Source organism: Melospiza melodia, chromosome 6 (assembly GCF_035770615.1).
Source record: "Melospiza melodia melodia isolate bMelMel2 chromosome 6, bMelMel2.pri, whole genome shotgun sequence".
NCBI lineage: Eukaryota > Metazoa > Chordata > Aves > Passeriformes > Passerellidae > Melospiza > Melospiza melodia.
In genome coordinates this window covers 56,804,119-56,831,694 of record NC_086199.1, presented here as the reverse complement: position 1 = coordinate 56,831,694, position 27,576 = coordinate 56,804,119, and the positions used below count along the sequence as shown (strand labels likewise).

The 27,576-nt window shown below is 39.1% G+C and overlaps 1 protein-coding gene across 1 annotated transcript; it reads left to right on the top strand.

Moving 5' to 3' along the window:
- The first annotated feature begins 1,258 nt into the window (after positions 1–1,258).
- Positions 1,259–22,237, top strand: CTR9 (CTR9 homolog, Paf1/RNA polymerase II complex component). The gene is made up of 25 exons (XM_063158465.1): positions 1,259–1,357; positions 3,128–3,226; positions 3,973–4,212; positions 4,539–4,656; positions 5,236–5,325; positions 6,597–6,745; positions 9,068–9,175; positions 9,670–9,777; positions 9,900–10,136; positions 10,860–10,949; positions 11,053–11,181; positions 11,286–11,469; positions 12,028–12,116; positions 12,373–12,558; positions 12,754–12,841; positions 13,072–13,220; positions 15,242–15,358; positions 15,527–15,672; positions 17,075–17,146; positions 18,159–18,294; positions 18,723–18,869; positions 19,302–19,459; positions 19,774–19,870; positions 20,177–20,289; positions 21,153–22,237. The coding sequence occupies exons 1-25, from the start codon at positions 1,313–1,315 to the stop codon at positions 21,562–21,564; spliced, it is 3,507 nt and encodes a 1,168-aa protein (XP_063014535.1). The 5' UTR covers positions 1,259–1,312; the 3' UTR covers positions 21,565–22,237.
- The last annotated feature ends 5,339 nt before the right edge of the window (positions 22,238–27,576 follow it).

The following is a 27,576-nucleotide window of genomic DNA, read 5'->3' as shown; positions in this document are numbered from 1 at the left end:
TTATTTCTGGAAAATTAGCTTATAAATCAGAAAAGGCGGCTTTGGAACTCTATTAATTAGCATCTGACTCTGCATAACATTGGTTCTAGCATGTTTTTAGTGCAAAAAATACACGTTCCCATAAATTTCAACATCACTCTGCTTTCCTGCCACATTTCTCTAAAATAGGTATTTATGGAAGACATCTACCCAAAGAGTAGAAGAAATATTTGGTAAATGCATTGGAGCAGGTAACTCACTTCAGAATAATTAGTGCATGAAGAAATATCAGATGGTCACATTCCAAATGTTAAGTAATCATAAAATGCTATTTACTTCAGCTTCACAAAACAGGTGACACTGCAAGTCATCTAGTCATTACCTCTCTAATATATAGGATTATAGTAATTCATGCTTATTTTTAAAATAAAATTAACTCAATGCCTTATAGTTGTGAGTATCAATTAATTCAAAGTTTTGTATTCTGTGGACGATTAGCTGTAAAACAGAATCAAGCTAGCTCTAGGGTTTAACAGGCTGTGTAAATAACATTGGAGGTTGGGGGTTTTTTTTAATAATTTCTGTAGAAATGTGTCTGAGGATCTTTTAGTCTTACTACCCTTTTTTCCCCTAGGTACAACTATAAAAATAACCAAGATGGGTCATAGGTTATTGTGATTGCTGTGTTTGATCCAAATATGCAATGTATCTGCCATCATAATTAGAAAAACACAGTTTAGGAGCCCAATTGTGGAATTCCTTCTTAACTTTGCACCTCCGTGAGGCTGAGTCCCTCACACAGACCGGGTTCAAATGTTACCAAATTCCGTATTTCCCATTAAAAACATTCACCTAACTACAATATAGTTGGCCCAGCTGAGGCTGAAAAATTGTAAATACGCTTCAAAATATTACACCAGCTGAGCTAGTCGGATAATGTACATTTGGATTTACACGAAGATGGGGAAAACCCGCACGTTTTAACGCGTTTATTTGGAAACCTTTTGACGCTTTTGAGGCGCCGCCTGAGGGAGCCGTGCCCCACAGCCCAGGGAGCTTTTCCCAGGTAAACCTGCTCCATTTACCGCTGGGTGCGTGTACGCACAGACACCCAGCGTCGCCTTTCGGTGATCCATAGGTGTAGATACACCAATTCCTGGGGACAGGCGTGTGACGGGGTTTAGAGAGAGCAAGCACCGCCCCGGGGCCGGGCCCGGGCCCGGCCCGCTCCGCCCCGTTCCCGAGCACGTCCGGGTCGGGCTCTGCCGTGAGGGGAAGTGCGCGCGGCGGCCCCGGCCCAGCGAGTGGCGGCTCCGGCAGCGCTGTCGCCAAGATGTCGCGGGGCTCCATCGAGATCCCTCTCCGGGACACCGACGAGGCGAGTCGGGCGCGGGGAGGGAGGGCGATCCGTGCCGGGGCGCGGGCGGTCGCCGCTGCTGCCCGTGGTTGTGCCCCGGGCTCGGGGCGCGGGTGTCGCTCGCAGCCCCCGTGGCGGGGTCGCAGGTGCGTGTCCGGCCACGGTCGCGCCGCGCTTTGCTGTGTCAGGGGCTCTTGGTGCTCCTCAAGCGGCGCAAAGACACAGCCAGGGCAGAGGACCCTCTCTGTAAACTTATTTCACCGTGGAGCTAAAAACTTAGTTTAACTTTTCTTTATTTAAGGTACGCTGTCACAAGTCAAGGTTAGGTTCAGGAGGAGTGCGTGGAGATATGCAGCGTGTAACAAAGTTTGACGTTAAATCATTCCATGGCAGATACTAAGTTAATAGTGTAGTTAAATAAGGTGTTGCAACATAATGCTTACAGGTTGAAGAATATTCTCTGTGAATATCTGTATCCCTACTCTTCTGTATACATACACATATCATACATATATACATGTCCACAGAGACATTCATATATGCACAAATATATATACGGAAACAAATTTCTGTATGGCTGCCATTGAGGTTTTACGTCTCACAAAATTACTTTGTTCCGTAGTGTTTACATGTTTAAGGGCATTTTCTTCTGTGACAGAAATGTCTGTCTGAGGTGTCAACATGAATTGTGATCTTGGTGCTGCTGTTCAGGCTAGGACTACTTGGATCCCAAAATTCTGAATTGATCACTAGGGAATACAATAAAATACCTCTCTAGTCACCCCTGCTCTCTTTTACTTCCATATTTATTTATTGTGTTAGTAATACTTATATCTCATTCATAACTATTTTAGTTGATGGATGAAGGCCATTATCTGTCAAACAAGAGGTGCTATGCAAAATGAACTAAAATCAGTAAAAGTTAAGCAGAAATATTTTTGCTGGTATTCTAAAGTCTTGTATAGTCAAAACTAGAAGGTTTTATAAACTGGATTGCTCTAATTCAGCCTATAGAGGAGCCCCAGCATTGGTAATCAGAGTACAACAACTTCTTTCTTGCTGTAAAATTAACTTATAACTCAGATGACTAATTATTAAAGGCAGCATGGCTGAGTAAGATGGACTCATAAGCAGTTAAATTGTGTTCCCAAATATCCCATCTGGGGAGTACCTGTTCCTTTTTCCTCATTTTATAATATCAGAAGATTAGATCAACATGGGAGACTAATACTCACAAAACAATGCCTGAATGATGAAGAGTTCTTGATGTCATTTGCTGGTCATATCTACAGTTGTGAATATTCAGAAATTCAGCTGCTTCAGTAGTCTCTTAATTTTCTAGGGCATAGAGATGATTTTACAAAATTTCAGGAATCTGAGTTTTAGGTATTGATTTTCTGACACCAGATGACTTGGAAGGTTTTGTCTCTGAGCTAGATCTCTATATTACCTGTAGGGAAAGTTTTGGAAAGTCAACAGTGTGCAGTCAAGTTGGTTATTAGCTGATTCTGAGCATGAGGTCCATAGTGAAAGAAGTTGAATTAGGATCTCTGCTTGTTCTCCCTCGCTTGTATCCCAAACATTGGTTTGTATTTTCTCTGAAGAGAGGCCACTGCTTTTATCTTGTACAGAATGCAATATATTGTCTCTCCTTCCTTTGTCCATAACCTTGTTTAAACACAAATACTTATTTATGTTTTATGCTCTGACAGGTCCAGTTTCCTTTCAGCTGAATGATAGACAGTGTTTTTAATGCTTTGTGAAAAGATGATCTGTGTTGTTTGGTTCTAGGTTATTGAGCTTGACTTTGATCAGTTGCCCGAGGGTGATGAAGTTATAAGTATTCTGAAACAGGAGCACACCCAGCTGCACATATGGATTGCCCTAGCGGTCAGTATGGATACAAATTGTGTATTTAAATATTGTATTCACATAATCAAATCATGATTTCAAGTTCCATACTCTTAGGAGTGATAACTGAGTTCCAGACAGGTACTTTATGGGGTCTTTCAGTTTTTGATCATAGGCCAGATGTTTCTGATTGACATATGCATATTAGAATTTTAATTTAATCTCTTTTTCATGAAACAGTGCCTCTTGAGGGTTGCTTTCTATGTTTTCCCCCCCTCAATCCGTAATTTTCCTGGTTTGTGCCTTTGATTACGTGCTTCATAAAAAAGGAGGGGGCAGTATCTACACTGTGGAAAGTATGGTTAAATGTCAAAATGTCAGAAGAGGAAGAGCAGTGGATTCTTCACTTATAAACAGCTCAAAAAGCTGTGTTTTAAGGTGGTGAGGCACTGGCACAGGTTGCCCTTAGAAGTTGTGGATACCCCATCCCTGGGAGTGTTCAAGGCCAGGTTGGATGGGCCTTTGAGCATCAGGAGAGTGTCCCTGCCCATGGCTGGGCGGTTGGAACGAGATTATCTTCAAGGTCCCTTCCATCCCAGGCCATCCGATGGTTCTAGCACAGAAAAATATTTGGCATTATTAGAAAACCTTTCTCTGATGATACCTACATTTATTTCTGCTTTATCCTTACATCCTAGAAAAAGAGTCTGTGATACCTAAAGCATCAGCTTGGTGTGTTCTGTACTCACTGGGGTGGTGGTGTCTGTTCAAACTGTGTTTTGTAGCTGGAGTATTACAAGCAAGGCAAAACAGAAGACTTTGTGAAGCTGCTGGAGGCCGCCCGCATCGATGGCAACCTGGACTACAGAGACCACGAGAAGGACCAGATGACATGCCTGGACACCCTGGCAGCCTACTATGTACAGCAGGCTCGGAAGGAGAAGAACAAAGACAACAAGAAGGAGCTCATCACCCAGGCCACCCTGCTGTACACTATGGCTGACAAAATCATCATGTACGATCAGGTAAAACAGATATCTGATCAAAAAAATGCTTTTGTAAATTAGTGATTGTAAAGAAAAAAAAATATTAGTTCACCAAAGGGAAGCTAGGAACTGCCCAGGCTTTAAAGTCATACGTAAGCAAAACTTGTACCTGAAATATATGTGGTGCCACCAGGGATAATTCTATCTAGCCTGGCACACCTGATAGAGCTACTTCAGTCAGCTTTGGAGATTGGGAAGGAAGGATTGGTATTCTCTTCGTTGATAAATGTAAGTTAATCTTTCATGTGGTCCAAACTTCGTATTTTACAAAGATAAATGTATTGCATTTTCTTTCCCTTGTCTAGAATCACTTGTTGGGAAGAGCCTGCTTTTGCCTGCTTGAAGGTGATAAGATGGACCAAGCTGATGCACAGTTCCACTTCGTGCTCAACCAGTCTCCAAATAATATTCCTGCCCTACTTGGTATGAGTTTATGGATATTTGTAAAAACCTGCTCTTTGGTTGAGTTTTGGAATTAATTATGTGCTTGAGAGGGTGTGTGTAGAGAGAATGTGATTGAGACACACATGGCAGAGACTAATTCAGATTTGGGGAGTACACATAGGTGGAGGAGCTAGGAAAAATGCAGTGCTAACTGGCATCTTCTGAGACCCATGGGCATCCATCCAGTCCAGCTATTTATGCTTCCCTGGTGGTGGCAATGAAGCTGGACACTCTGTTAAAGGTGAAGTTACCACTTGTGAGGGGTCAACAGACTGTACACTTGTAATTTAAGTTGTTTACTAGCCTCAGTAAGTATCTTTCCTCTGGACCAATAAGGAATTAGGTTTCTGCAGAAAAATATGAAAATGTAAATTTAATGTGTTTTCATGTTTGCTTTGTTCATACACTTGACATCATCAAAGGTAAGAAAAATTGTCATCTGAATTCTCTGTTAGTTTTTAACTGTATCTTTTGAAAATGGGCACAGCACAAGTTAACCAAATAGTACTTGAATTTCTGGTTTATAATCTTTGTTTTATTCCCGGTATGTTCTAACAGGTAAGGCATGCATTTCTTTCAACAAGAAGGATTATAGAGGAGCCCTTGCCTACTACAAGAAGGCACTGCGTACCAATCCAGGCTGCCCAGGTAAGACAATATTTGCTACTGGAGGTATTTGCTGTACTTGCAAACTAACTCAGGTCTTCCTAATTCAAATTCAAAGGGCATTTTTGTGGTCTATATCTGTCCAAAGAATCCCAGCCCTCATTACAGAGGGATTTAGGCATTCACTGACTGAAGTATTACTTAATATTTAGAGAAGGAAGTTGTGTTTAGGAAAATCATGTTCTTTTTGGAGTATTACCCTTTAAAGAGGTATTAGAAAATGGGATTTTGCATATAAGAGAAATTAAAGTTGTATGGAGAGGGAGGGAACCATTCAAGACTCTTGCAGAATTTCTTTATCAGTAAGCTCTTGGAATAAGGCTTCAGAAATAACAATAATGAAACAAGACATAAAATTCAAAATTCTGCTTAGAGTGTATGATGTGAGTTTTCCTGGTTTTATATTATTTTCTTTATGCAAAAATCTGGGAAAGTGATTTTAATGGCTGTAAAAGTGATACATGGCATTTAGATACATTAACTTGAGGTATTTACATTAGGGTCCTAAATACTTGAAAGTCTCTTGAGAGATGTGATAGACTGCCATAACCTGTCTGAGAAAAGGTTTATTGCAAAGTTAATGTGTGTTCTGTGGTCTGCTTTACCATAAGATTGATTGCTACAAAAGTCTTAGTTTTCAACAAACATCTTTCCTTTGCTCCCCTTTTTCTAATGGACACAGGTTTGAAACTGCTGTTTATAAATTCTCTATACTCTTTTATCACAAGTAGTCTGAAAGAGCAGTATGATACGAATTTTCTGTATTAGCCCATCTGTATTTGGTCATGGAAGCTGGAGGATGATAAACAGCATGTGAATTGGTTGATCATTTGAGGAGAAATGCCAGCTAACTTGTTTTTCATCTGTGTTTTCTGAAGACCTGCTGGTTTGGGCTGAACTTAACTTGCATAAGTAATGTCCACCCCTTCCATCTGGCAATTTTTTAATGCTTTTCTCTATTATTTTTTAATACATTCCCATAAAAGTAATTTTTTATTTGTTTGGCATTGGAGTCTGTGGGAAATAGATCAGTGTTCTGGGGTTTATCAAGAAATAAAGTCTTACTAATATTTTCAAGTTCATTTTGTGGCCAGCCAAGTATGGGCTGCTGCCTTAAAAAAACAGCAAATTGTTAGATGGCTTTACAGCCTTTAAGGAACTATGAAAAGCTCTGCTTTTGCTCCAGGTTGTGAAAAAAAAAAGGCACAAAGTTGAAACTTTGGGATTGTGAGTGGTGTCCTGTTGTTCTCTAGCCGAGGTTCGCTTGGGAATGGGTCACTGCTTCGTGAAGCTGAACAAGCTGGAGAAAGCTCGCCTGGCCTTCAGCAGGGCTCTGGAGCTCAATTCCAAGTGTGTCGGGGCCTTGGTTGGACTGGCTGTTCTGGAGCTCAATAATAAGGAGGTGGGTCTGGCTTAGCAGGAATCCATGCTCAGTTCACTTTCTTTTAGCTAAAAAAAGCAAATTTTTCATCCTTTCGAAGATAGTTCAGTTTTGAAATGGGTAATAACTTCTGTGGTTCAATAATTTTAAATCTGTGCTACAATTGAATGATATTATAGGTATGTGCTTGTGATGTGAGCAGCACATTCTGAATAGCTTTCTTCTGTTGTTAAAAATCTTCAATTCTCTTATTTATAGAAGAGTTAGGTACAGAAAAACAGTGCTAGGTTAACTGTTTCATTTAAAATAATAAAACTCCATGGTGAGATATGTGAAGGAAAGTCAAGGTAAAAGACATATTCCCAGGAGGTTAGAACAAGGTTTATGGAAGTTTAGGAGCTAAGCACAAATTTTCAAACAAGTTTCAAAGTTACATTCAGGCATGCATGCTGCATGGTAAACCAAAGAGTAGGCAAGAAGAAATTTTAACTGGGCTGATAAAAGTACAATTAAGTAGTGATCCACCTTTCTAGGTATTGTATCACTAGAAAAATACATGCAGATATAGCTTAGTTGGAATCATAACATCCTTAGCATGATTAACCATCTCAGATATATTATTACTGGAGGATGAGACCCTTAAGTATTTTTTAAAAAATGAATATTGTTACATAATTGTATGTGGCTAAAATTTAGTGTGCTGCTTTCTATGGTTCAATAGAACTATACTATTCTATAGAACTATACTACTTCTTTCGATGGAAAGATCTTTTGTTAGTACAGAAAATCTGAAAATTTCTTGGTTTTCTACTTTGTGAGGGGAAAAAAAACCCTGTTATTACTTCCATGAAGAAACTAAAAAAAAAAAGTGAGTATAAGAGTTTTTTTCATAAAACTACAGAAAGAACCAAAAATACTCGAGAGTCAAATTTTAATAAATTCCACAGATGAGAAATTGATAATATTTGGTATCTTTCCTGAAGATCTTTTGACTGAAGTCAAGGGATGAGCTCACTCACCTGAAGATTCAAAAAGCTGTGATTAAAAGCTGAGCCACTCAAAGATGTTTTGTGTTCTTTCTAAGAAATATATCACCTGTGTTTTACTTCAAACTGTTCTCACAATTTTGTAGTAAAAGTTAGTGTAATACTGAAGAGTTGACACAGAGAAGGGAGAGCACTCTGAGGAAAAGAGCCTATCTGAATATCAAATTAATTGGTATCTTTTTTGTGCTTAAATATTTCCAATATTTCTTCCTCCTAGAAGATGTTATGATGTCAGATCAGGGTTGAGATTACGCTGTGCTCTCATTGAGGTCTGTCTGATCTGTTTTTCTTAAATGAAAGCACTTAGAGCTTTGGGACCTCTACCCATCTACTGGATTGGGTTCATGAGTTGGACATGAGACTCAAGGTATTGGAAAACTTGGGCAAATGCGCAGTGGGATTATAAACCACATTAACATTTGAAAATGAACGCAGGAAATACTCAATATCTCCTAATCCAGGTGTATTGTTATGCTAGGTTTGGAAAGATTGTACCTGTTCAAACTGAAATTGATTTTTTGGCTGCTTTCATGTTATGTTTTAACCTCTTAAAACCTAATCTATTCAATAACACAGCTTCTTCTCATCATAATTACAGAGTTAAGCACAGCTGTTAGATGATTTCTTGATAGCATTTTTGGTGTTTCTCTTCAGAAATAAGTACATATTAAGCTGACATGTTTGTGATACAGATTTAATAGTTGTCCTAAATAAAAAGCAATTATTTTATCAGTTGTGGATTTGAACTTGTAGGTAAATCACATTTTTACCTGTGGGAAGCTTTCTTTAAGGTGTAAAGCTTCTTTAGAAAAGAGTAAGTTGATGCAGTGATATTTCTGTTTAAACACCTGAAACTCACACTGATTTTAAAATGAAGTCTAAGGTTGTTGTTTAGAATTTGAACATGAAAATATCTTCATTCCACTGTTGAATGAATTGGGTAAAACATTGAAACCTAAACCATGCTGGCACTGGGGACACTGAACAGTAGAAGGAGAAGAAGGAAAGCTGTCAGGCTGTGAGTGTGACATGTCAAAAGACATCAACACTAAGTCTTTTGGGTTGTTTTGCTTTTTTTTTTCCTAGAAAGTCCTGCTGTGCTTCATTTCCTATTTTCCACCTATATGCTGCAGGAAGAAAAGCCTGTAGCTGAATTTACTTTTTTTTTTTTTTTTTTTGTGAGCTCAGTATGGTGTTGTCAGAAATCCTGAGCAGCCTAGACTGAAGAATGGTTTTGAAGCTGGTAATAAGATACAGATACTGAGGTGCTGCTGATACCTGTCAATGTTTCATTTAGGCTGATTCCATCAAGAATGGTGTTCAACTCCTCTCTAGGGCTTACACAATTGATCCCAGCAATCCAATGGTGTTGAATCACTTGGCTAATCACTTCTTTTTCAAGAAGGTAAGACATCACTGAAATTTTACAGTTAAATGCTTGATAACCTCTTAACAATAAGAATTTTGGTGTTAGATTCAAATACATTCCATCAGGTGACTAATATCTGTTAATCTAGATAAAGAAGTGTGAGGTTTTTGGCCTGAATTTTGTATGAACTTTTCTCAAGAAAACCAAGAAAGGTACATGTACTTAAATCAAAATCAACTTTGTGTCCTGAAGGGGTTTTGGGGTTTTGATGTTTGGAATTGGATTTTTGGTTGGTTGAAGTTTTTGTTGGTTTGTTTTTCCCCTCCTCACTCTTCCATGCTTTAAAACATGAAATAGAGAAAAGATTAGTAACAGCTAAAACTAAATCTATTGTTATTTATTCAGTGCTGTGACTAAAGCTTTGTCATGTTTTCCAGCTATCCATGTTTAAATCATAAAACCACTTGACCATAAATAAAGTGAAGACTTCCAAATTTCGTTTAACTACCTTTTTTTTTTTTTTTTGTCAGGACTATGGTAAAGTACAACACTTGGCTCTTCATGCTTTCCATAACACAGAAGTGGAAGCAATGCAGGCAGAGAGCTGTTACCAGCTGGCAAGATCTTTTCATGTGCAGGTAGGGCAGTTTTTAAAACTCCCCTTTGAGCTCACATTTTAAAAAAGTCTCTGTTATAAAAGTTCATGCAAAGGTTGCCTGTAAAAACACTGACTGTTCTTCATTTAATTCCTTTTAATTAGGAAGATTATGATCAAGCTTTCCAGTATTATTACCAGGCCACTCAGTTTGCCTCATCTTCTTTTGTACTTCCGTTTTTTGGATTGGGTCAAATGTACATTTATCGAGGGGACAAAGAGAATGCTTCACAATGCTTTGAAAAAGTCTTGAAAGCCTACCCTAACAATTATGAAACTATGAAAATCCTTGGATCTCTTTATGCAGCTTCAGAAGACCAAGAGAAACGGGACATTGCAAAGGTGAGTTTTCCTTCCACCAGCATCGTGTTCATTTGCAAGAGTAGAACTTGGAAATCAGATTGTTCCTTAAGTTGAGTAAAACTCAGGGTTAGGTGGCTGTGGATGTGGAATATTTCATATGGGCTCTCATGAGGGGTTTTCCTGTCTGTGAAGAGTCACAACTTCTGGGCAGAACTGAGACTCCCCTGGGCTCTGGGTAAAGCATGTCCAGGAATTTAGAGAAGCTCCAGCCTCATGTCTCTCTTTGGTACATGAAAAGGGCAGAATTCTTTCCATATATATATAAAATTGTCTGAAGATGGGAAGTTAGCTCATGATTTCCTGAAGAGAGCAAATCAGCTGGTGATACCTAGAAAGCACTTGTCCTGTCTGCGCTTATCTGGAAGGACAGTGAAGGACAGTGAATACCTTTTTTAAATGAAAGGTATTTTAAATCTAATGTTGGGTAGATAAATGCAAGAAATGTTAGACATTTCTCTAGCTTTTTATGTTGGTGTAATAGCCTTTGTTTCTCTAAGACTTGAAGCAGGTGTTCTGTTCTACAGAAGAATAGAATAATGAAGGAAGAAAACTAATGCAGATTTATTACAGATGTTTAGAATGTTTGCTTCTGCAGTATGGTATATCTTTCTAGTGTTAAGGTGAATGCCTTCGCTCTTTTATTTCCATTTTTTAAACAGGCTGTGTGTCTTTGAAGTGGCATAATTATCTTCTGTTTTTCAGGGGCATTTAAAGAAAGTCACGGAACAATATCCTGATGATGTAGAGGCATGGATTGAGCTAGCCCAAATTCTAGAACAGACTGATATACAGGTATTATTAATACTCACTTGGTGAATTGTGTGTGTGCTTTTCTTAAGAGCATGTAGAGCTCTTTCTCTTCTTTCTTTCATCCACTTTCTGTTTCTTTCCAAAGGGTGCTCTGTCAGCCTATGGCACAGCCACACGCATTCTGCAGGAGAAAGTTCAGGCTGATGTCCCTCCAGAGATCCTGAATAACGTGGGTGCCCTGCACTTCAGGCTGGGAAACCTGGGAGAGGCAAAGGTATGCAGTTACTCACAGTTTGAATGGTGTTTCTTGGTCACACTGAGGTTTTTCTTTGAGGACATTCTGGAGTGCTTCATTGCTCTTTTCTCTCTGTGCTTCAGAAATACTTCCTGGCATCGCTGGATCGTGCCAAAGCAGAGGCTGAGCATGATGAGCATTACTACAATGCCATCTCTGTGACAACATCCTACAACCTTGCCAGGCTCTACGAGGCCATGTGTGAATTTCACGAAGCTGAAAAGCTCTATAAAAACATTTTGAGAGAACATCCAAATTACGTTGATTGTAAGAAACATTTGGTATTTCAGTTCTACAGACATTCTTATAATGCCAAAAAATCTTCTGGTTGACAGTGTCCTCTGCTCTCCTTCTGTCTGTCTTCCCTTGTTTTCACAGTAGCATTGGGGCTGAGTAGCCTGTGCTATTTGCCACAAGCTGCAGCAGTCATCATGCCCCAGCCTCATCTGTAGCCTGTTCCTGCTTGTTTTCCATTGTCACCTGCAGATACCCTTCCCAAAGCTTGTGGAGATGGGAGAGCTATTTAAAGTGGAGGGAGAACTATGTAACTGATGGATCCTTATTTCTTTGCAGTTTTTCAGTTGTCCTTAACTTATAAAGCAAATTTAACAGATTCATAATACTCTAATTCTTCAAAACCTGCAGTTTCTCTCTGGCCTTACATGGGTGCAAGTTCCTTCTTCACATCATATTTCTTGTGAATAGAATATGAAAGGTGCCTTAGTGTTTGCTGTCCTTAGCTGATGCATGGACAATATTTTCGTTGTACAAGATGACTTTAACCTGTTCTCTGATCTTTATTTTATTTTCTATCTTTATTTTCAGGCTACTTGCGCCTGGGAGCTATGGCCAGGGATAAAGGGAATTTTTATGAGGCTTCTGATTGGTTTAAAGAGGCACTTCAGATCAATCAGGTTTGTACCCCTATAAGTGTTTAACATTAAAACACTCTGAATAATAAGTTAACTTAAAATTTAATTTTCCTCTTTTTTGTGTTTTTAATTTGTTTAAACTAGAGGAAGGAGAGCGGCTAGATCTGCTCTCTTGTGTTTTGTTTGGGGTTCTTTTGAATATGGAATTATGTTTAAAAAGAGTAACACTTTATGCTTGAAAAAGAACCCTTGCAAAGGAAAATAGTGCTTTTGTAACTTAAAGTGAATTTTTATTTAGGATCATCCAGATGCCTGGTCTCTGATTGGCAATCTTCACTTGGCTAAACAAGAGTGGGGTCCAGGACAGAAGAAATTTGAAAGAATATTGAAGCAGCCCTCCACACAAAATGATACTTATTCCATGCTGGCTCTTGGCAACGTCTGGTTACAGACTCTCCATCAGCCCACAAGAGACAGAGAAAAGGTAATGGGCATCTCTCTGCCCTGTGTGTGGGTTTGTTTATTTTTTGTATGTTGTTAGCTATTCAGAGCCTCTTAGCTGTTTTGTATGTTGTTAGCTATTCAGAGTCTGTTAGGCATCTTCTAGTCCATAAAACCTCTGATCTTTTAATACCCCACTTTAGAAGTGAGTGATGAATTGGGGCATTTCTCTCTGCAGGAGAAACGTCACCAAGACCGTGCATTAGCCATCTACAAGCAAGTCCTCAGGAATGACCCAAAGAATTTGTATGCTGCCAATGGCATAGGTGAATATCAGACTCTAGTTTTGCTTCAGATGTGATCATATTCTTAAGTCTCGTGCTTTATTAGAGAATTGTTTGTTCAGGGCCTGAGCACCGTAGAGTGGAGCCCAGGAAATGGCAGCTATGTCAGTTTTTGAAGGGGCACTTTATTGAAGTATATTGAATTTTCTGTGCTAGGAGTGCACAGTGCATGAAGCTGGAAGCTCACACTGTCCATGTTCCTCTCCCCTCAGGAGCTGTCTTGGCACACAAAGGATATTTCCGTGAAGCTCGTGATGTTTTTGCCCAAGTGAGAGAGGCCACAGCAGACATCAGCGATGTGTGGCTGAATTTGGCACACATCTACGTGGAGCAGAAGCAGTACATCAGTGCTGTGCAGATGGTAACATCTCCACATTGAACTACCTCCTGTCTTGGCTCACATAACTTCTAGATGTCTCTCTGTTGTCAGGGCAGCTGGGAAAGTTTCTGAGCAGCGTTTTAACAAGTTCTAGGCCTATTTCTAACAAGCTGTTGGCTGTCCAGTCTAGATTTAGTAACAGACTGCCAAATGTGGGTATGGGGTAACAAAGCACTTACCATATTTTATACTTTTTTTGGTAGCAGGGTTAGAATTTTGGTTGAGGAATAAATTATTAGCCAGAGTGGTTTCAGTCAGTGTAGTTACTGTACATGATTTACATGCAGATATTTCCAAAGTAAGTAAATACAATTTGCTGCTGGGATTTTCTTTTAAATAGCAACAATTCCCATTTTTGTTCTTATAAATGACCACATAAATAAGAGTTATCCTAAAAGCTGACTGGGCTGTAATTTCACTCACCACAGTTAAAATCACAAAATAATTCATGTTGAAAGAAAGCTGTTGAGGTCAGCTAGTTTAACCTGACCTGCCCAAGCAAGTAAATGTTCAAGTGTCAACCTGTTCTGAGTAAATTGACTCAACTAGTTGATGAAAAGCATACAAATAAGCTTAAAAGCACAGCATATGTTGAACAGGACAGAAACTAAGAACAAACTTGTGTCATTTAAGATGCATGCTTATTGAGGCTCAAAGACACTTCATTCAGAGCTATTCTGAAGCTTTTTGTGATGCTTAATAAAGAAGTGTTTACTGGCCTTTCTTACATGCTCAGGAGCTCAGTAGTCACTGTCCTGCAGTGAGCTATTGTTAGCAAGCTTTGGCAACACAGTCACATTCACTCTGTTGTGCTTGAATGGGGTCTGTTGTTTTTTTAGCACTTTGACTATTTTTATTGACAAAAAGCCTAATGAAAATCTCATTTTAGCAATTGCTTAAGCAGTGAATTGCATTGGGGGAGTGGGTATCACTTTCATCTATCGATTTGGGAGAAAAAATATTTTACTAATTTGCTGATTTATTTAAGAAAAGGTGTTATTAGAAATGTGTTTGTTTACTGAAGTGTTTTATTGTTCCCTGGGTTTTGCTATGCAGTCACAGTGTGAAATACATTATATTGGACTCAAAGGGAGACAAATTGAAATTGCTAGCCCAGCTTACTGCAGCCACAATAATTATCCTACTGAGTTCTCTACCCTAAAGCATACAAATCTGAGGCAGGCTTGAGCTAAACACAGAATCTTGGATGCTGAAGGTGCTCACCACACAGTGAGATCCAAGAGTAACAACCTCAGGTGTTGCAGTTCAGGGCAATTTTTCTGTATTTGAGCTGCAAATAAAACTTACTTTATATTCCTTCCTATTTTGGAGGCTTAGAGAGGGTGAAGGGTTCCTTGAGAAAAGAGTATATCAAACAGAAGGTGCTTTTTACTGAAAATGATAACATTTGCTATCTTTTAAGCCTTTAATTCTAGACCCACAGAAGTTATAGTAACAAATCATCTTTTACACTTTAGAGAAACTGATATCCCTTGGCATGGGTAAGTTCCTCAGCTGGGTGGACAGAGCAAAGCTGAGTTATCTGGAAAGTCTGAATTTTTTTTTAACCAATTACATTAGATATATAGAATTAGTATATAGATATATTTCAATTTATAAAATATCTTATTATATGAATAAAGAAAATAGATTGTTTATTCCCCCCACATACTGTGGAGAATATTTGAGTGATCTTCAAATGAGTCATGTTGGTTGGACTTTGTTGCAGTAAATGCTACTTTAAAAAGTATTCTTTTGTACCTAAGACCTACAGAGCCTTCTGGGCTGCAGCCACTTTCTAGAAAAAATCAGGTACTTGCTATGGAATAGGAGAATGTTCTGATCACTGAAAGGGGGGCATCCATGTAGCATAACACACTTCTTTAAAAAACAAAAAGCATATTAGCAGTAATGCTTTTTGGGATTAGAATCATTTACTAGAGTTTGCTAACCAAAATAAACCACTGTTGCCTCTTACTTTGATTTTTTTTCTTTTATTTCAGTATGAAAACTGCCTCAGAAAGTTCTATAAGCATCAAAACACTGAAGTGTTGTTATATTTGGCCCGGGCACTGTTCAAATGTGGCAAATTACAGGAATGCAAACAAACTTTGTTAAAGGTATGGATCTAGAACATCATGGATCACAGAATAAAATTACTGTTAGTTGATGTGTATTTGTGTTTCTTTAAATTTGGTGGTCTGGGGTTGAAATTATGGTGTTTATTCTCTTTATGTCATTTCTGTATCACGTTGTAGTTTATCATAAAAACGTGGGTTTTTTTCCAGGCCAGGCATGTGGCTCCAAGTGATACAGTCCTCATGTTTAATGTGGCTTTAGTGCTGCAAAGACTTGCTACCTCTGTCCTGAAAGATGAAAAAAGCAATCTGAAGGAAGTCCTTAATGCTGTGAAAGAGCTGGAGCTTGCCCACAGGTAAAAATTGTTTGTTTTTAATCCTTATAATCCATGTTGTTGTCCCCTTACAGAGTACTTGCAGTATTGAGCACAAATCTGGTTAGAAGAGCAATCATCTTCTACAAGGCACTACGTAATTCTAGAGTTTCTAATAGAAAAACAAAATATTGAGCCTGACAAAACTGTGTGTTCAGATTTTGTTCCAGAACCAGTTTTGTTTGACCAGGTCCCAATATGTCTTTCTCAAAGTTTTGTTTTTGCTGTGACCAAGATGCTCTTCTTCCCAGAAATGTACAGTTGAAAAGATGTTGATAATTATTCTACAACTTGAATGCTGTTTTATGACTTCTTTCAAAGCCAACTATAAGGCTTAAAAGCAAATCTGTTTATCTTACATAAGTATAATTAATGACTAGCAGTCCCTAAAGATTAATTTCACCCTCCTTTTGGTAAGTAAAACCCAAATACTGTCACAGTTTAAGAACAGAAACAGTTTCTTAAGTGCATTTGAGATATTTTAGTTCTGTTTAAAAAGCAATAATAGAAAATTTTGTGCAGACACCAGTATGATTAATCTGATCCAGTTGTCACCATCCTTGAACAGAGCTTTCAACCATTTATCCTTCTCCTAGGGGTAGCTGGTGCATGATTTGTGCATTCCTAGCTCTGCTGTTACGTTGAGGATGGAAGTTCTGACTTAAATTTAATTAGAAGCTTGTTATTTGTTGTCTTGAAGAAGTTGCATGAATTTATTTTTGCCTATTAACTACAATTTTTGGAACATACTCTCCATAGTCTAGACCTCAAGCAAGGAATTTTTATATTCATGTACCCAAGAATTTGAGTGTAGCACAAAACCACTTCATTTGGAATGTGCCTGAGGGTATATGGGAAGAAATGGTGGCAATCTTGAAAGTTAGAAGTAATTTTCATTTAAATTTGAGAAACTTTTCAAAGCACTGATCATCATATCTTACTTGGAAGTTTGTTGTATTCCCAAGGGCCTCTCCACTAGGTCAAGGAGGCTGTTCTGAAAGGATTTTTGATAAACAAGTTTCCCTTCCTTCTCTTATGCTGAATTCAGGCATGTAATCTGTGACAGATAAATCAATCTTTCAGGTCAGCAATGTACTTACTGCTAGGAGCCAGCATATGAAATCTCAGAACTCTCTTTAGAATGTTTCCTCTCCGGAGTGGTTTTAGAATGCTTTAGATTTGAGTATTCTGAATGCACTTTTTAACTGTTAAAAGGTGCTGTATCAAAAGATGTTGGCACAGAGGAAATTGGTGGGATTTCCTCATCTGTTGAGTTCTACAGGTTTGTAATTCAGGAGTAAATGGTTTGTTTTAAGGCAAAATTGCAGTAAATATGTAAGTAATGCTATCTTTGCTTACTTTGGTTTCTTGTGATTTCCTCCAGGTACTTCAGTTACTTGAGTAAAGTAGGTGATAAGATGAGATTTGACTTGGCACTTGCTGCTACAGAAGCCAGGTAAAAAAATAAAACAAAAACAACCCACAAAGAAGTCCTTCATTCAGATTCTAAGGGGAATATTTTTGTCCTGTTTTTGGGGGGTTTTTTTAAGTATTTAAACTAGATTCCACAATTTCAGCTGTCATTTTGTTAGAACGATAGAAATACAAGTGCAGGGTCGCTCCCTACTACTGTTTCATTCTTTTCCTGAGTTTCACTTCTGCACATTCTTGTAAGATTTCCACAGCCCCATACAAATACCATGTGTTGGCCATCCTGCACTGAATGGGTATTATTGAAGCACTTTGTGGAGAGAAGAAAATTTCAATATTAAAAAAATGTCATTTTGGCATCAGCTGAGAGGGGGTTGAAAGCACCTTGCTTTAATGTTTTGTGTGACTTGGACAGTTTATGCAACCTTAACTCTCACACTATGGGGTTTCTAAAGCTTGAATTTTGCCCTACCTTTCCAAAAAGATTTGTTAGGTTGTTGTGATTAAATACAGGTTCTTATTAACTATACTTCTGAAGCTCTCCAAATTGGTTGGCATTTTTCCTTTTATGTTCATGTGTGGGTTTTCTGTATATGAATTGGCTACGTTTGAAGTGTGAATCAATATGTTGTGAAATGATCCAATGGAACATAAATTAGCTTACTAAAAATGCTTTCATTTTCTCAAAAATCTGCACTGCTCTTCTTTGTGCTATTTCAAGTAGCTGGTTTTTTTGTTCATTGGGGATATGAATGGTGTGTTGTGAGGCAGGCACTTTATAAAAGCATTTCTTTTTGTGTTTGCCACCTTGCCTTACCTGAGAACCTTGGGTTTTGCAGGCAGTGCTCTGACTTACTGAGCCAGGCCCAGTATCATGTGGGCCTGCATTTCTTTTTGTGTTTGCCACCTTGCCTTACCTGAGAACCTTGATTTTGCAGGCAGTGCTCTGACTTACTGAGCCAGGCCCAGTATCATGTGGGCCTGCATTTCTTTTTGTGTTTGCCACCTTGCCTTACCTGAGAACCTTGATTTTGCAGGCAGTGCTCTGACTTACTGAGCCAGGCCCAGTATCATGTGGCTCGGGCACGTAAGCAGGATGAGGAGGAGAGGGAGCTGCGTGCCAAGCAGGAGCAGGAGAAGGAGCTGCTTCGCCAGAAACTGCTTAAAGAACAGGTTTCATCCCACTAAATTCTGCATTTTATAAGTGCACACACTGACAATATGTGCTCCTGCTGCTCTGGGGTGGTACCTAGTACCTGTTTTTCTTAGTCATAGGAAGTGCCAGCTGAAAATATTGCAGCTAGCAGGTGATGCTCTTTCTTCCCCATAGCCTCAGAAATATTTAATTGTAAAATGAAACAAAATAGATGTGCTAGAAGTTCTGCCATCAGCCTTTTACCTATTCTACCATGGGCTTTTTTGTAGAAAACTTTTTTTACAAAACTTTTTCTTTTTTTTTGCCATGTGCATCTTCTGCTGTGACACAGAGCATCAAAAAGCAATTTTCCAGTCTCCTGACAGCAAATCATTTCTGTGCCTGCTGTTATAATCACCGTGGGGTGCAAATACAGCAGTAATGGTTGGCTTCCTTGGTGTTTCAGGAAGAGAAGCGCCTGAGAGAAAAAGAAGAGCAGAAGAAACTTCTGGAACAAAGAGCTCAATATGTGGAGAAGACCAAGAATATTCTGATGTTCACTGGTGAAGTAGAAGGATCAAAGGAGAAAAAACGTGGTGGCGGTGGAGGCAGGGTAGAACAGAATGTTTTAATCTCTTTTTTTGTTTTTTATTTCTTTTAAATCCTTAATTTTCCCCTTCTGATATATAGTCTCTTGCAGGAGCACGGGTTTTTAATTTCAAACTCCTAGGTTCTACTGAGTTAAATTGCACAGGTTTAATACTAAAATGTCAAAATTGGAAGTTAATACTTAAAAGTTCTGAGCATGGTGGCATCACTAAAATGTGTTCAATTGTTAAAAATAACAGAAGATTATCTTATGTGCCAATTCTGAATCAGTTTCTAAATTACACCTCTCTGGTGCCAACTTTGCCATAGTCTCTAGAAGGTCTGTATTTTCATTTCTTCCAGAATATGTTCAGCTAAATTTCCATTTTGAAGTGTTTCCTGGGAGCTTTGTAACTGGGATGTGAATAATAGGTTGTGTTGTCTGTGTTTCTTACAGCGTTCCAAAAAAGGAGCAGGGGAGTTTGATGAGTTTGTCAATGATGACAGTGATGAAGATCTGCCCATCTCTAGAAAGAAAAAGAAGAGGAAGGGCAGTGGCAGTGAACAGGATGGGGAAGAAGAGGAGGGTGAGAGAAAGAAGAAGAAGAGGAGGAGGTAGCTGATACTTTAATTAATTGAATTTTAATTCATTTCAATTTAATATTAGACTTCCCTGAGCAATAGCAGGGCTTTTAAGTAAATTCTCTGCAGTCTTTTGTAACAGTTTAAAAACAAACTCGTATCAAGATGTCACAAGATTATTTTTTACTAACACATTATACTTTATAAGACTTAAGCAACCACTCTGCAAAAGAAATAGGAGTAACACTTGATGAACTGGACATTTCTTGAGACTGGTATTTTGGTATTTTTTAAGGGTTTTTTGCAATATTATGCTTTATGCCATACAAAATGTGTTTCTGTTTAAGACCCCAGAAGGCAGAAGAGGGGAGTGATGATGAGGAACACGAAAACGGCCCACGGCCTAAGAAGCGACGTCCACCCAAAGCAGAGAAGAAGAAGGCTGTAAGTTAAACCCTGAATAACTGCATCACTCTCTAAATATGTATTTGGAGTTCAGCATTACCCTGGTCAAGAGAGATTTATTAGTGTTGAAAATTACAGCAAAACCTCCTGAAGCCAACTGCTCTTAGAGCTTATTTTTATCCTTCTCCCATGTTACTATTGCTGCTTTAAGGATGAAAAGCCATCTAGAATCAAGTGATAGTAAATGGAAAATTTTTTCAGGGCTTGTCTGGTTTTCTGAATGTGTTTGTACATTTGGGCCCTGTGCCACATGAACAAGCAACTCTTTGTTTTCCCCCTATACAGCCCAAACCAGAGCGTCTGCCTCCTTCAATGAAAGGAAAGATCAAATCAAAAGCCATCATTTCATCAAGTGATGATTCTTCTGATGAGGACAAACTCAAAATTGCTGATGATGGGTAAGAACCTTAATTAACTTTGTATGAACTTAGAGTTTCAATGCATGCCTTCAAGAGAAAATGCAGTGTTAATGAGATAACATGAAGATAATGAGAAGTTTTTCATTGTACTCACAACATCCCTTCCCAGTGCAAATTAATTCCACTCATTTTTCTAAAACTGGTGTGAAAAATGAATGTATTTTATGATTGACTTTTCGTAAATATTAAAATGAATATTATATGTGTTGTGTTAGAAAGTAATGCTGTATTAATTCTCTTAAGTACTGTGTAAAATATAGTTTTAGGTTAGAAAAAATGTTAAAATAGAAACTATGCTATGTAAGATACTTTGTTTAAAAGGAAGGACTCACAGTGAGATAGCAGTCACAGGACACCTAAATCTTTCAGAGAAAAAGAATTTATTGCCTTCTTATCAGAAGAAACGAACTTCTTCCCGCCTCAAAGGCACTGTTAGGATTTGGAGGATGACCAGACAGAATCCTGTATTTGAATGGAATTTATGCATCATGTATGAGGTGTATGAATATGCAACAGACTATTGCTTTAAGGGTTAATCCTCTGTTAACGTGTGTCCTTTTTCGAGCTTATGCTGCCCAAAAAAAGTACCCGGACGTCCGTGACTCTTTGTCTCTATTGACTCATATTGTCCTAATCCAAATTGTCCAAATTACTATTACTCTAATTGTATTACTGTTTTTAACCATTTAACCATTTTATTACTGTTAAGCTTTTAAAATTTTAAAAACAAATGATAGGCATTTTTCACAACTAGCATTACCCAAACCCTGGTGTCTTGCTTTATGTATCAGCTAAAGTGAGCACCTTTTAATACCATTTTTTTCCTCTGCTTTTCCCCACAGGCACGCTAGGAATAGCAACAGCGATTCTGAGGAGGGGGAGCAGCAGCACAGCAAACGCATTGTTTCCGACAGCGATTCCGATAACAGGAACAAGTCGGGCAGCGAGGCCGGCAGCCCCCGCAGGTCCGGCGCCCGCGTCTCCGAGGAGGAGTCTGACAGCGACCGGTCCCCGAGGAAGAGGCGGCGCTCGGAGTCGGAGCAGTCGGACAATGAGTCCGTGCAGTCGGGGAGGAGCCGCGGCTCCGGCGGCTCCGAGAACGAATCGCGGCCGGCTTCGCGCAGCGCCGAGTCCGACCGGGACTCCGAGAGGGGCTCTGACCACGAGGGGTCTGCCAGAGCTTCTGGCAATGAGTCCGAGCCAGAGGCGTCCAATGATGAGGGCTCTGAAGGGGGCTCGGATGACAGCGATTAGAGCTGAATTACAGACCCTATTTTTAAAAAGTTCATGTAAATACATCTCAGTTACAGGGAAGATAGAATTTTTATATTTCAAAACTGTGATTTAAAGAACCTTAATGTTTTAGTAAACTGTTGTGAGACCTTCTTGTGATTCTTTCTGTTAGTTACCGATGGATGTTTCTCTGAGTTGGCTTATGGTGTATTTTTAAATTTAAACCACTGTAGGTGCACAGAATCTCTGTCCTGTAGTCAGCACACCGAGGATGGAATGCATGTAGAAACTATGGAACGTAAAATCTCCTTAGGTGGTTCAGTGTGGCTGAAACTTTGTTCTGTGATTAAAGATGCATAGATGGATCTTAAAATCCTACCAGATGCAACAAAGAGCTGTGGATATTTATCTTTTTCCTCACTCGGAGTAAAGGTCAGTAGGGAAGTTTTTCTTACTTTCTATTAAAGAATAAATGTGCCACAATGCAGCTCTTTTATGTTTTCAAGGGTTTGTTCTTTTGCTTCTGTTTTTGTGTTAAATCAGTTGAAAATGTGCAGATCTTAGAGAAATTTTATAAACTAGTGATGCAGATTTAGATGAAATATTTAAATTGGCTGGTAAAGACATTTGGGAGAACTCTGTATTACTTGAGAAAGGTAAAGCTGCAAGTGTCACAATAAAATGTTCTTGCTTATTTGCTTGGAGTGATTTATTTTACTCCTTAGAAGGTATAAGCAGAATACCTGAAAAAGTTGAATTTGGAATCTCTATGGAGGAAGTGGTCCTCCCTATATTGTAAGTACATGGCTTGGAAATAAGTCCTTTCACATAATATGTTCAGGAATAACAATGAAAAATTGCTGTGCTGTAGACTAAATTGGATTTCTCTCTGTGGTTCTGAAAAGGAAATGTTTTCCTCTTTTTCATTGGTCATTAATTCCTATGTCAAGCATTTGCTAAGAGAAGATTCTGTAGGTCTGGATGGTGTATTGCTACCAATTCTAATAGATTGTATGGCCTAAATATGTTGCCTTGTTTTTAGGAGCCTGGATTGTCACTACTGATAGTTCACTTGAAGCACTAAGTGAAAGTGAAGTTTCCCATGCTGCTATTTCTGGTTTGTTGTGAGCATGAGCTGTTCTCATTGTGGATGAGTTTGTTCATGTGTTTGTGGGCTGTTGGTAACCATAGCAGACAGCAGGATGCAGAACACTCGAGAAGTCTCTCCTTGTGGCTCAGTTTGGTATCAAGTTTGTATCTGTGTTCTTATCTAAAGCTTAGCATCAGAGTAGAAGAACAACCCTCATGTTTGCTGGGTCAGAGCAGAGCTGAATCATGATCCAGAACCACAGGGAAGCAGTGGATAGCTGAGCTGGGAATGCTTGGTGTCACATGGCTTCATTTATGAGGCTGTGGAAAGTGTGAGGAAATTGGTGCAGCTCAGGAAAGCTGATACATGCAAAGTGAAACAAACAAAGCACAGACAGCAGTGGCAGGTGTGAGAGTAGCCAGCTCTTAACAATAGGAAGGAAAAAGATGTACAGCACTTAGTATGGGATCTTAGAAACTTTTCTCTGCCTGAAATACACCTCTGCTGTCATAGCTTTATGATGTTACTAATTCTGTCTTCCTTGTGAAAAGTCTGCAGATTTTGTTTGATGCTGTATGTACAGAAAATACATTTTGTGTTGGCTAAAGATAGCTCTAGATGAAGAAGTGCTGTGTGGGTCTTCAGACCTAACATCCAGCTGGAGAGAAATGATTTCTGGAAGTGTAAAATAACAGGGATTTTAAGATATCTCTTGTGAGAGGTATTTTTTGTCTCTCCAGAGAAAGGAGTTGTAGAAGGAGAGGTTATGACTTAATACAGCTTGAACTGTGTGATGTACAAGAGACCAATCAACAGGGACAGAAAGGGGACAAGGGATGCTTTTGCTTCACTATTCCTCTGCTTTTATGTAGCAAAAGAGGAATCAAAAAGCCACCAAAAACCAGAAGTCATTTTCTTTTTTCTGCCCTTTGAGAGGAAAGTTAATGGGATGATTAAGATTATGTAAAAAGTCATGTGTTGCTGTAATTGGAGAGAAAGCTGTGTTTTAGCTTAATTCATATTTTCTAATGCTTGTTTTTTGCAAGTGCTGTGGTGGAATAATATTGCCGTAATTCTCTCTTGGCAGCATTCCTTGCCTTCTGAAGTAGGTGGTTGGCTTGCAGCTATTAAATTCCTTTATTTTTAGCAGTAATCTATTCCTGGATGAAATACAGCAACTTAGGAGTGTAACGCTGCCTTGCTAGAGAAGTGCTTTATTCCTAGTTTGTGTTTTGCATCCACAGTTTTGTGATGTGCATTGCATCCATTCAATCCACAGTTCCATGGCTGCAGGAAGTGTTCCTGCTGAGCTCTGTTGCTGCATTTTGTGTGAGCAGCACATAATCTCCAGAATACAAGAGGAAAGAGGCATGTAGAATTTGCTCTCACTTCTGAAATTTGTAGATTTGGCCTTTCACAAAATGTTTCAACTGTAACTTGACCAAACAAAAAAAAAAAAAAAAGTTGCTGGGTTGGGTATTTTGGTTTTGGGGAGTTTTTGGAGGAAGAGCAGAAGAGGAGAGTTGGTTGGGGTGTGTGTTTGTAAATTCTTGGTTTTTTAGTCCACTTACTCAATTTTCTCTTTCAGAAGCTTTTCCAGGTCAATACTTGGTGGGAAGGAGTAGCTGTCACTGCTGAATGACAAAGCATCTGTGTGTAAATCGATCATTCTCCTTGCAAATGTCCACTTCTGCTCATTTAACTCAGAAAACCACAGTACTCTGTCCACACAGAAACAAGGAATGTATCTGGGAATGTGCTGCCAAGGAAGGGTTTGGACCAGGCAAGACCTATGGTAGGAGTACAGCAGCTACAATTATATCAGTTCTTTATATAAGGAAATGGCACTTCCTGGGAATAAGTTGCTTTCCACATTAAATATTTCACTGCTCACAGCAGTGTTTGTTGCAGCAAACTTTTAAAGTGGCATTACTGTTGACATCTTCTTTTAAGACTTGCAGGCTTTCTGGAACAAGTTTGCTCCTTATTTTTTTACTCCTTACTTTGTTTTGCAGTTTTTTTAGACTCCCTTGTTAAATATTGGTAGTTACCTCACAGTCAATAAATCTAGAGCTCAGAAATTACCTGGAAAAATTCATACAGCTGGAGCAGAGACAAATTCAGTATTAATGTGAGTAACAAAACAAGTTGGCAAAATGGATGTGAAAAAAGATGTGTAACTGAATGCTCATTATTCTCATAGCTACAAGTACTTACTCCAATAATAGTATTTTGTTATTTGTCTAAACACTAACTGCTCTGCAGAAGAGGATTTGAATTGGAGAGAGACTCTAAGGGAATACCAGATATGGGAATACCTAGGAGAGAAATTCAAAGTCAGTATACTGAAAATTAGTATTATTTCCATCCTGTCTGTGACTTTTGGTCCACATCTGCTCAAGCTTCATACTTTTATATTAGAAATACTTGGAACTTCAGGATTTTTTGGTCTTGGCTGCACTATAGAAGGTATACAGTTCATGTGTAGTCATGCAGCTTGTAATGTCTTTTTTACCTGTGGTTCATAACTATTGGAGAGATTAAGAATGCTCATCATAGCTGAGTTGTTCTTTAAGTGCCTCTGGGTTGTTTTCTTCTTCTTTTTAATTCTTCATTTGCCCTGAGGCAAAAATTTCTTCCACTGCAGCTTCCAGAGCTTGGGTCTGGTGAAGTACTTGGAGCTGGCAAACTTGATTGAGTTTACCTCCATTTGAAATGATAAATGCTAAAGAATCCCTATTGCTGCTTCTAAATATGTGTCATCCTTCTTTTATGCATTTCCCTGTTTGGAGATGCCCCCAACATTGTTGTGGTGTTGCCTGAACTCCAGCAGTGCTGTTTGGCTCAACACCAGACAAGAATTTCATATCTTCCCACCCAGCCTTTAATGATTAAAATACAAATGCCCACTTTTAGCTGAGGAGAACATGGGGGTTTAGCACCTGAGAATGAGTTTGTGGCAATGACTTCTGGGGTGTTTTCTTTTGCCTTGGAATGCTCCAAGCAATGCTTTGGCTCTTTGAATGTTTTTGAACCCTTCAGAATTCTTAGCACTTTAATCTCCTCTCTTGCCTCTCTCATATGCAAATCCCTCATGCTAATTGCAGCAGCTGAAGCATTCTTGGACACACTGAGGAGCACCTGAAGCATTCTTGGACATTTTGAGGAGCGCTGTGAGCCCACTCTGGTTCTGAAGTCCTCCTGTCAAAGGTGCGGTTGAGTTGGTAACACAATCTGTCTTCAGTGACAGATAGGTCTCAGCCAGAATGTTCCAGACTGTATCTGCTAATTCAGAGGTGTCTTTCTGATTTAGGGCACACAGGCAGTAGATGAGAGCTCATCTTTTCTGGCTGCTCATTCTATAGGACAGAGGAGGTTGTAATCTAAGAAGAATCTCATGTAATGCTGTATTCCCTCTGTCTGGTTCCACACCTCTATTAGAGAAAACTGGTTTTGGAGTCTTCTCACCTTTGCACCTGAAGGTACTGGCTGTACAGACACTGCTGAACCACAGACTCCTTTAAGCAGAGCTAATACTGATAAATACTATTAAATACCAGTCTTGCTCTGAGCTGGTGAAAGTAAACTGCCAATTCTGAAGATGCCTCAGAGAAGATGAAACATCTCTTCATCCATCTTTACTCTTTAAAGACAGATAACTGCTTTGTTCCAGCTTTCAACAGAGTTTGAACTACTCTAAACTCTCTGTATCTGTTATGCTGTTCTAAATTATTCCAGTGTGTGTTCCATTCTCATGGGACTCTGTCTAACCAAAAGGTAACATTCTTTTTTCTTTTGGGAAGCTGTCCCAGACCAGCTGGAGAGGAAGAATTATTGTCAGCAGCTATTTACTAGCACTGAAAAGGAAAGAGGAATTGGGTCTCATTTGGATTTGCAGAATAAAGCACATTCATGCACAAATTTGAGGTGGTGATTTTAGTCAAAGTGTTCATACTGACACCTCCATATTCATGCAGCTGTTTTGTTTTATGGTCAGTGCATCAGGGGAGCTGGCATGGACTGCAGGAGATTGAGCCCACAGCTCTTGGAGTTTTCTTCATTTCTTCTGCAGTCTGGGCTGCTCAAGGTTTGTCCAGGCAGTGGCCAAGATATGGCTATGAGGTAATTAGGGGTTGCCATATAAACAGAATGGTATTACTGGAAGGGGTAAGGAAGGAAAGAAAATCAATGATGTGTCACATCAGTGCTTAGATGGATATTATTTATAGTCTTGATCCTTAATTACTTGGGTCTCTGTATTTCTATTTTGGATCTTCTGTGTTGGTTTTTTTGCTCTGCACTCGCTTGTCTGTAATTAATGCCTCAAGAGACACTTGCCTTGCCATGAGTGTTTCAATTTCTGTTGCCTTTAAATAGTGCAGGGAAAGGATGTTTTATTCAGTGCATGTGCAAGAACTATTGATCTATCCAACTGTACAATCAGAGAGTGGAAGTTGTAACAGTAGAATCAAGTGAAGTATGCATTAAAAATAGGAAAAATGTAACATAAAAGACACAAGAACCTAAAGGGATTTGTCGGGTCCAGACTGTGCTGTGATCCCAGAAGAACCCGAGATTCACCTCAACTGGCAGCAGTGCAAGCTCTCCATAAGGGAGAGGTTGGTGGTGTCTATAATATTTGCATAGAAATTATTCTCAGTGAAAAACAATTGCAAGTTTTAAGTTGTTCTCCATCTTGGCCTAAATTGCCCCAAAACAGCAGCAGTTCCCTTCAGCTGTACTTTTGCAGAATGTTCTGTTGCTGTATCCCAGCTGAAGTGATGTTGTATTTCTTAGGGCTTTCATACAATTTGTCTTTGATGTTGCTTTTGAGAAATGTGTAAGAAAATGTGGTGGCGAGGGGGTGGGTGAAGCTGTGGGATCCAGACTGTACACCAAGACCACATTTCATGTAGCACTGACATGAAGCTGCTGTGGGGCAG

What these genes read in the sequence shown, in the direction of transcription:
- CTR9 (XM_063158465.1), top strand. Translation starts at nt 1,313, where the DNA reads ATGTCGCGGGGCTCCATCGAGATCCCTCTCCGGGACACCGACGAG. An exon ending in ACATATGGATTGCCCTAGCG is followed by an intron (nt 3,227 to 3,972) that starts GTCAGTATGGAT and finishes TGTGTTTTGTAG; the next exon opens with CTGGAGTATTACAAGCAAGG. An exon ending in CAAGATCTTTTCATGTGCAG is followed by an intron (nt 9,778 to 9,899) that starts GTAGGGCAGTTT and finishes CCTTTTAATTAG; the next exon opens with GAAGATTATGATCAAGCTTT.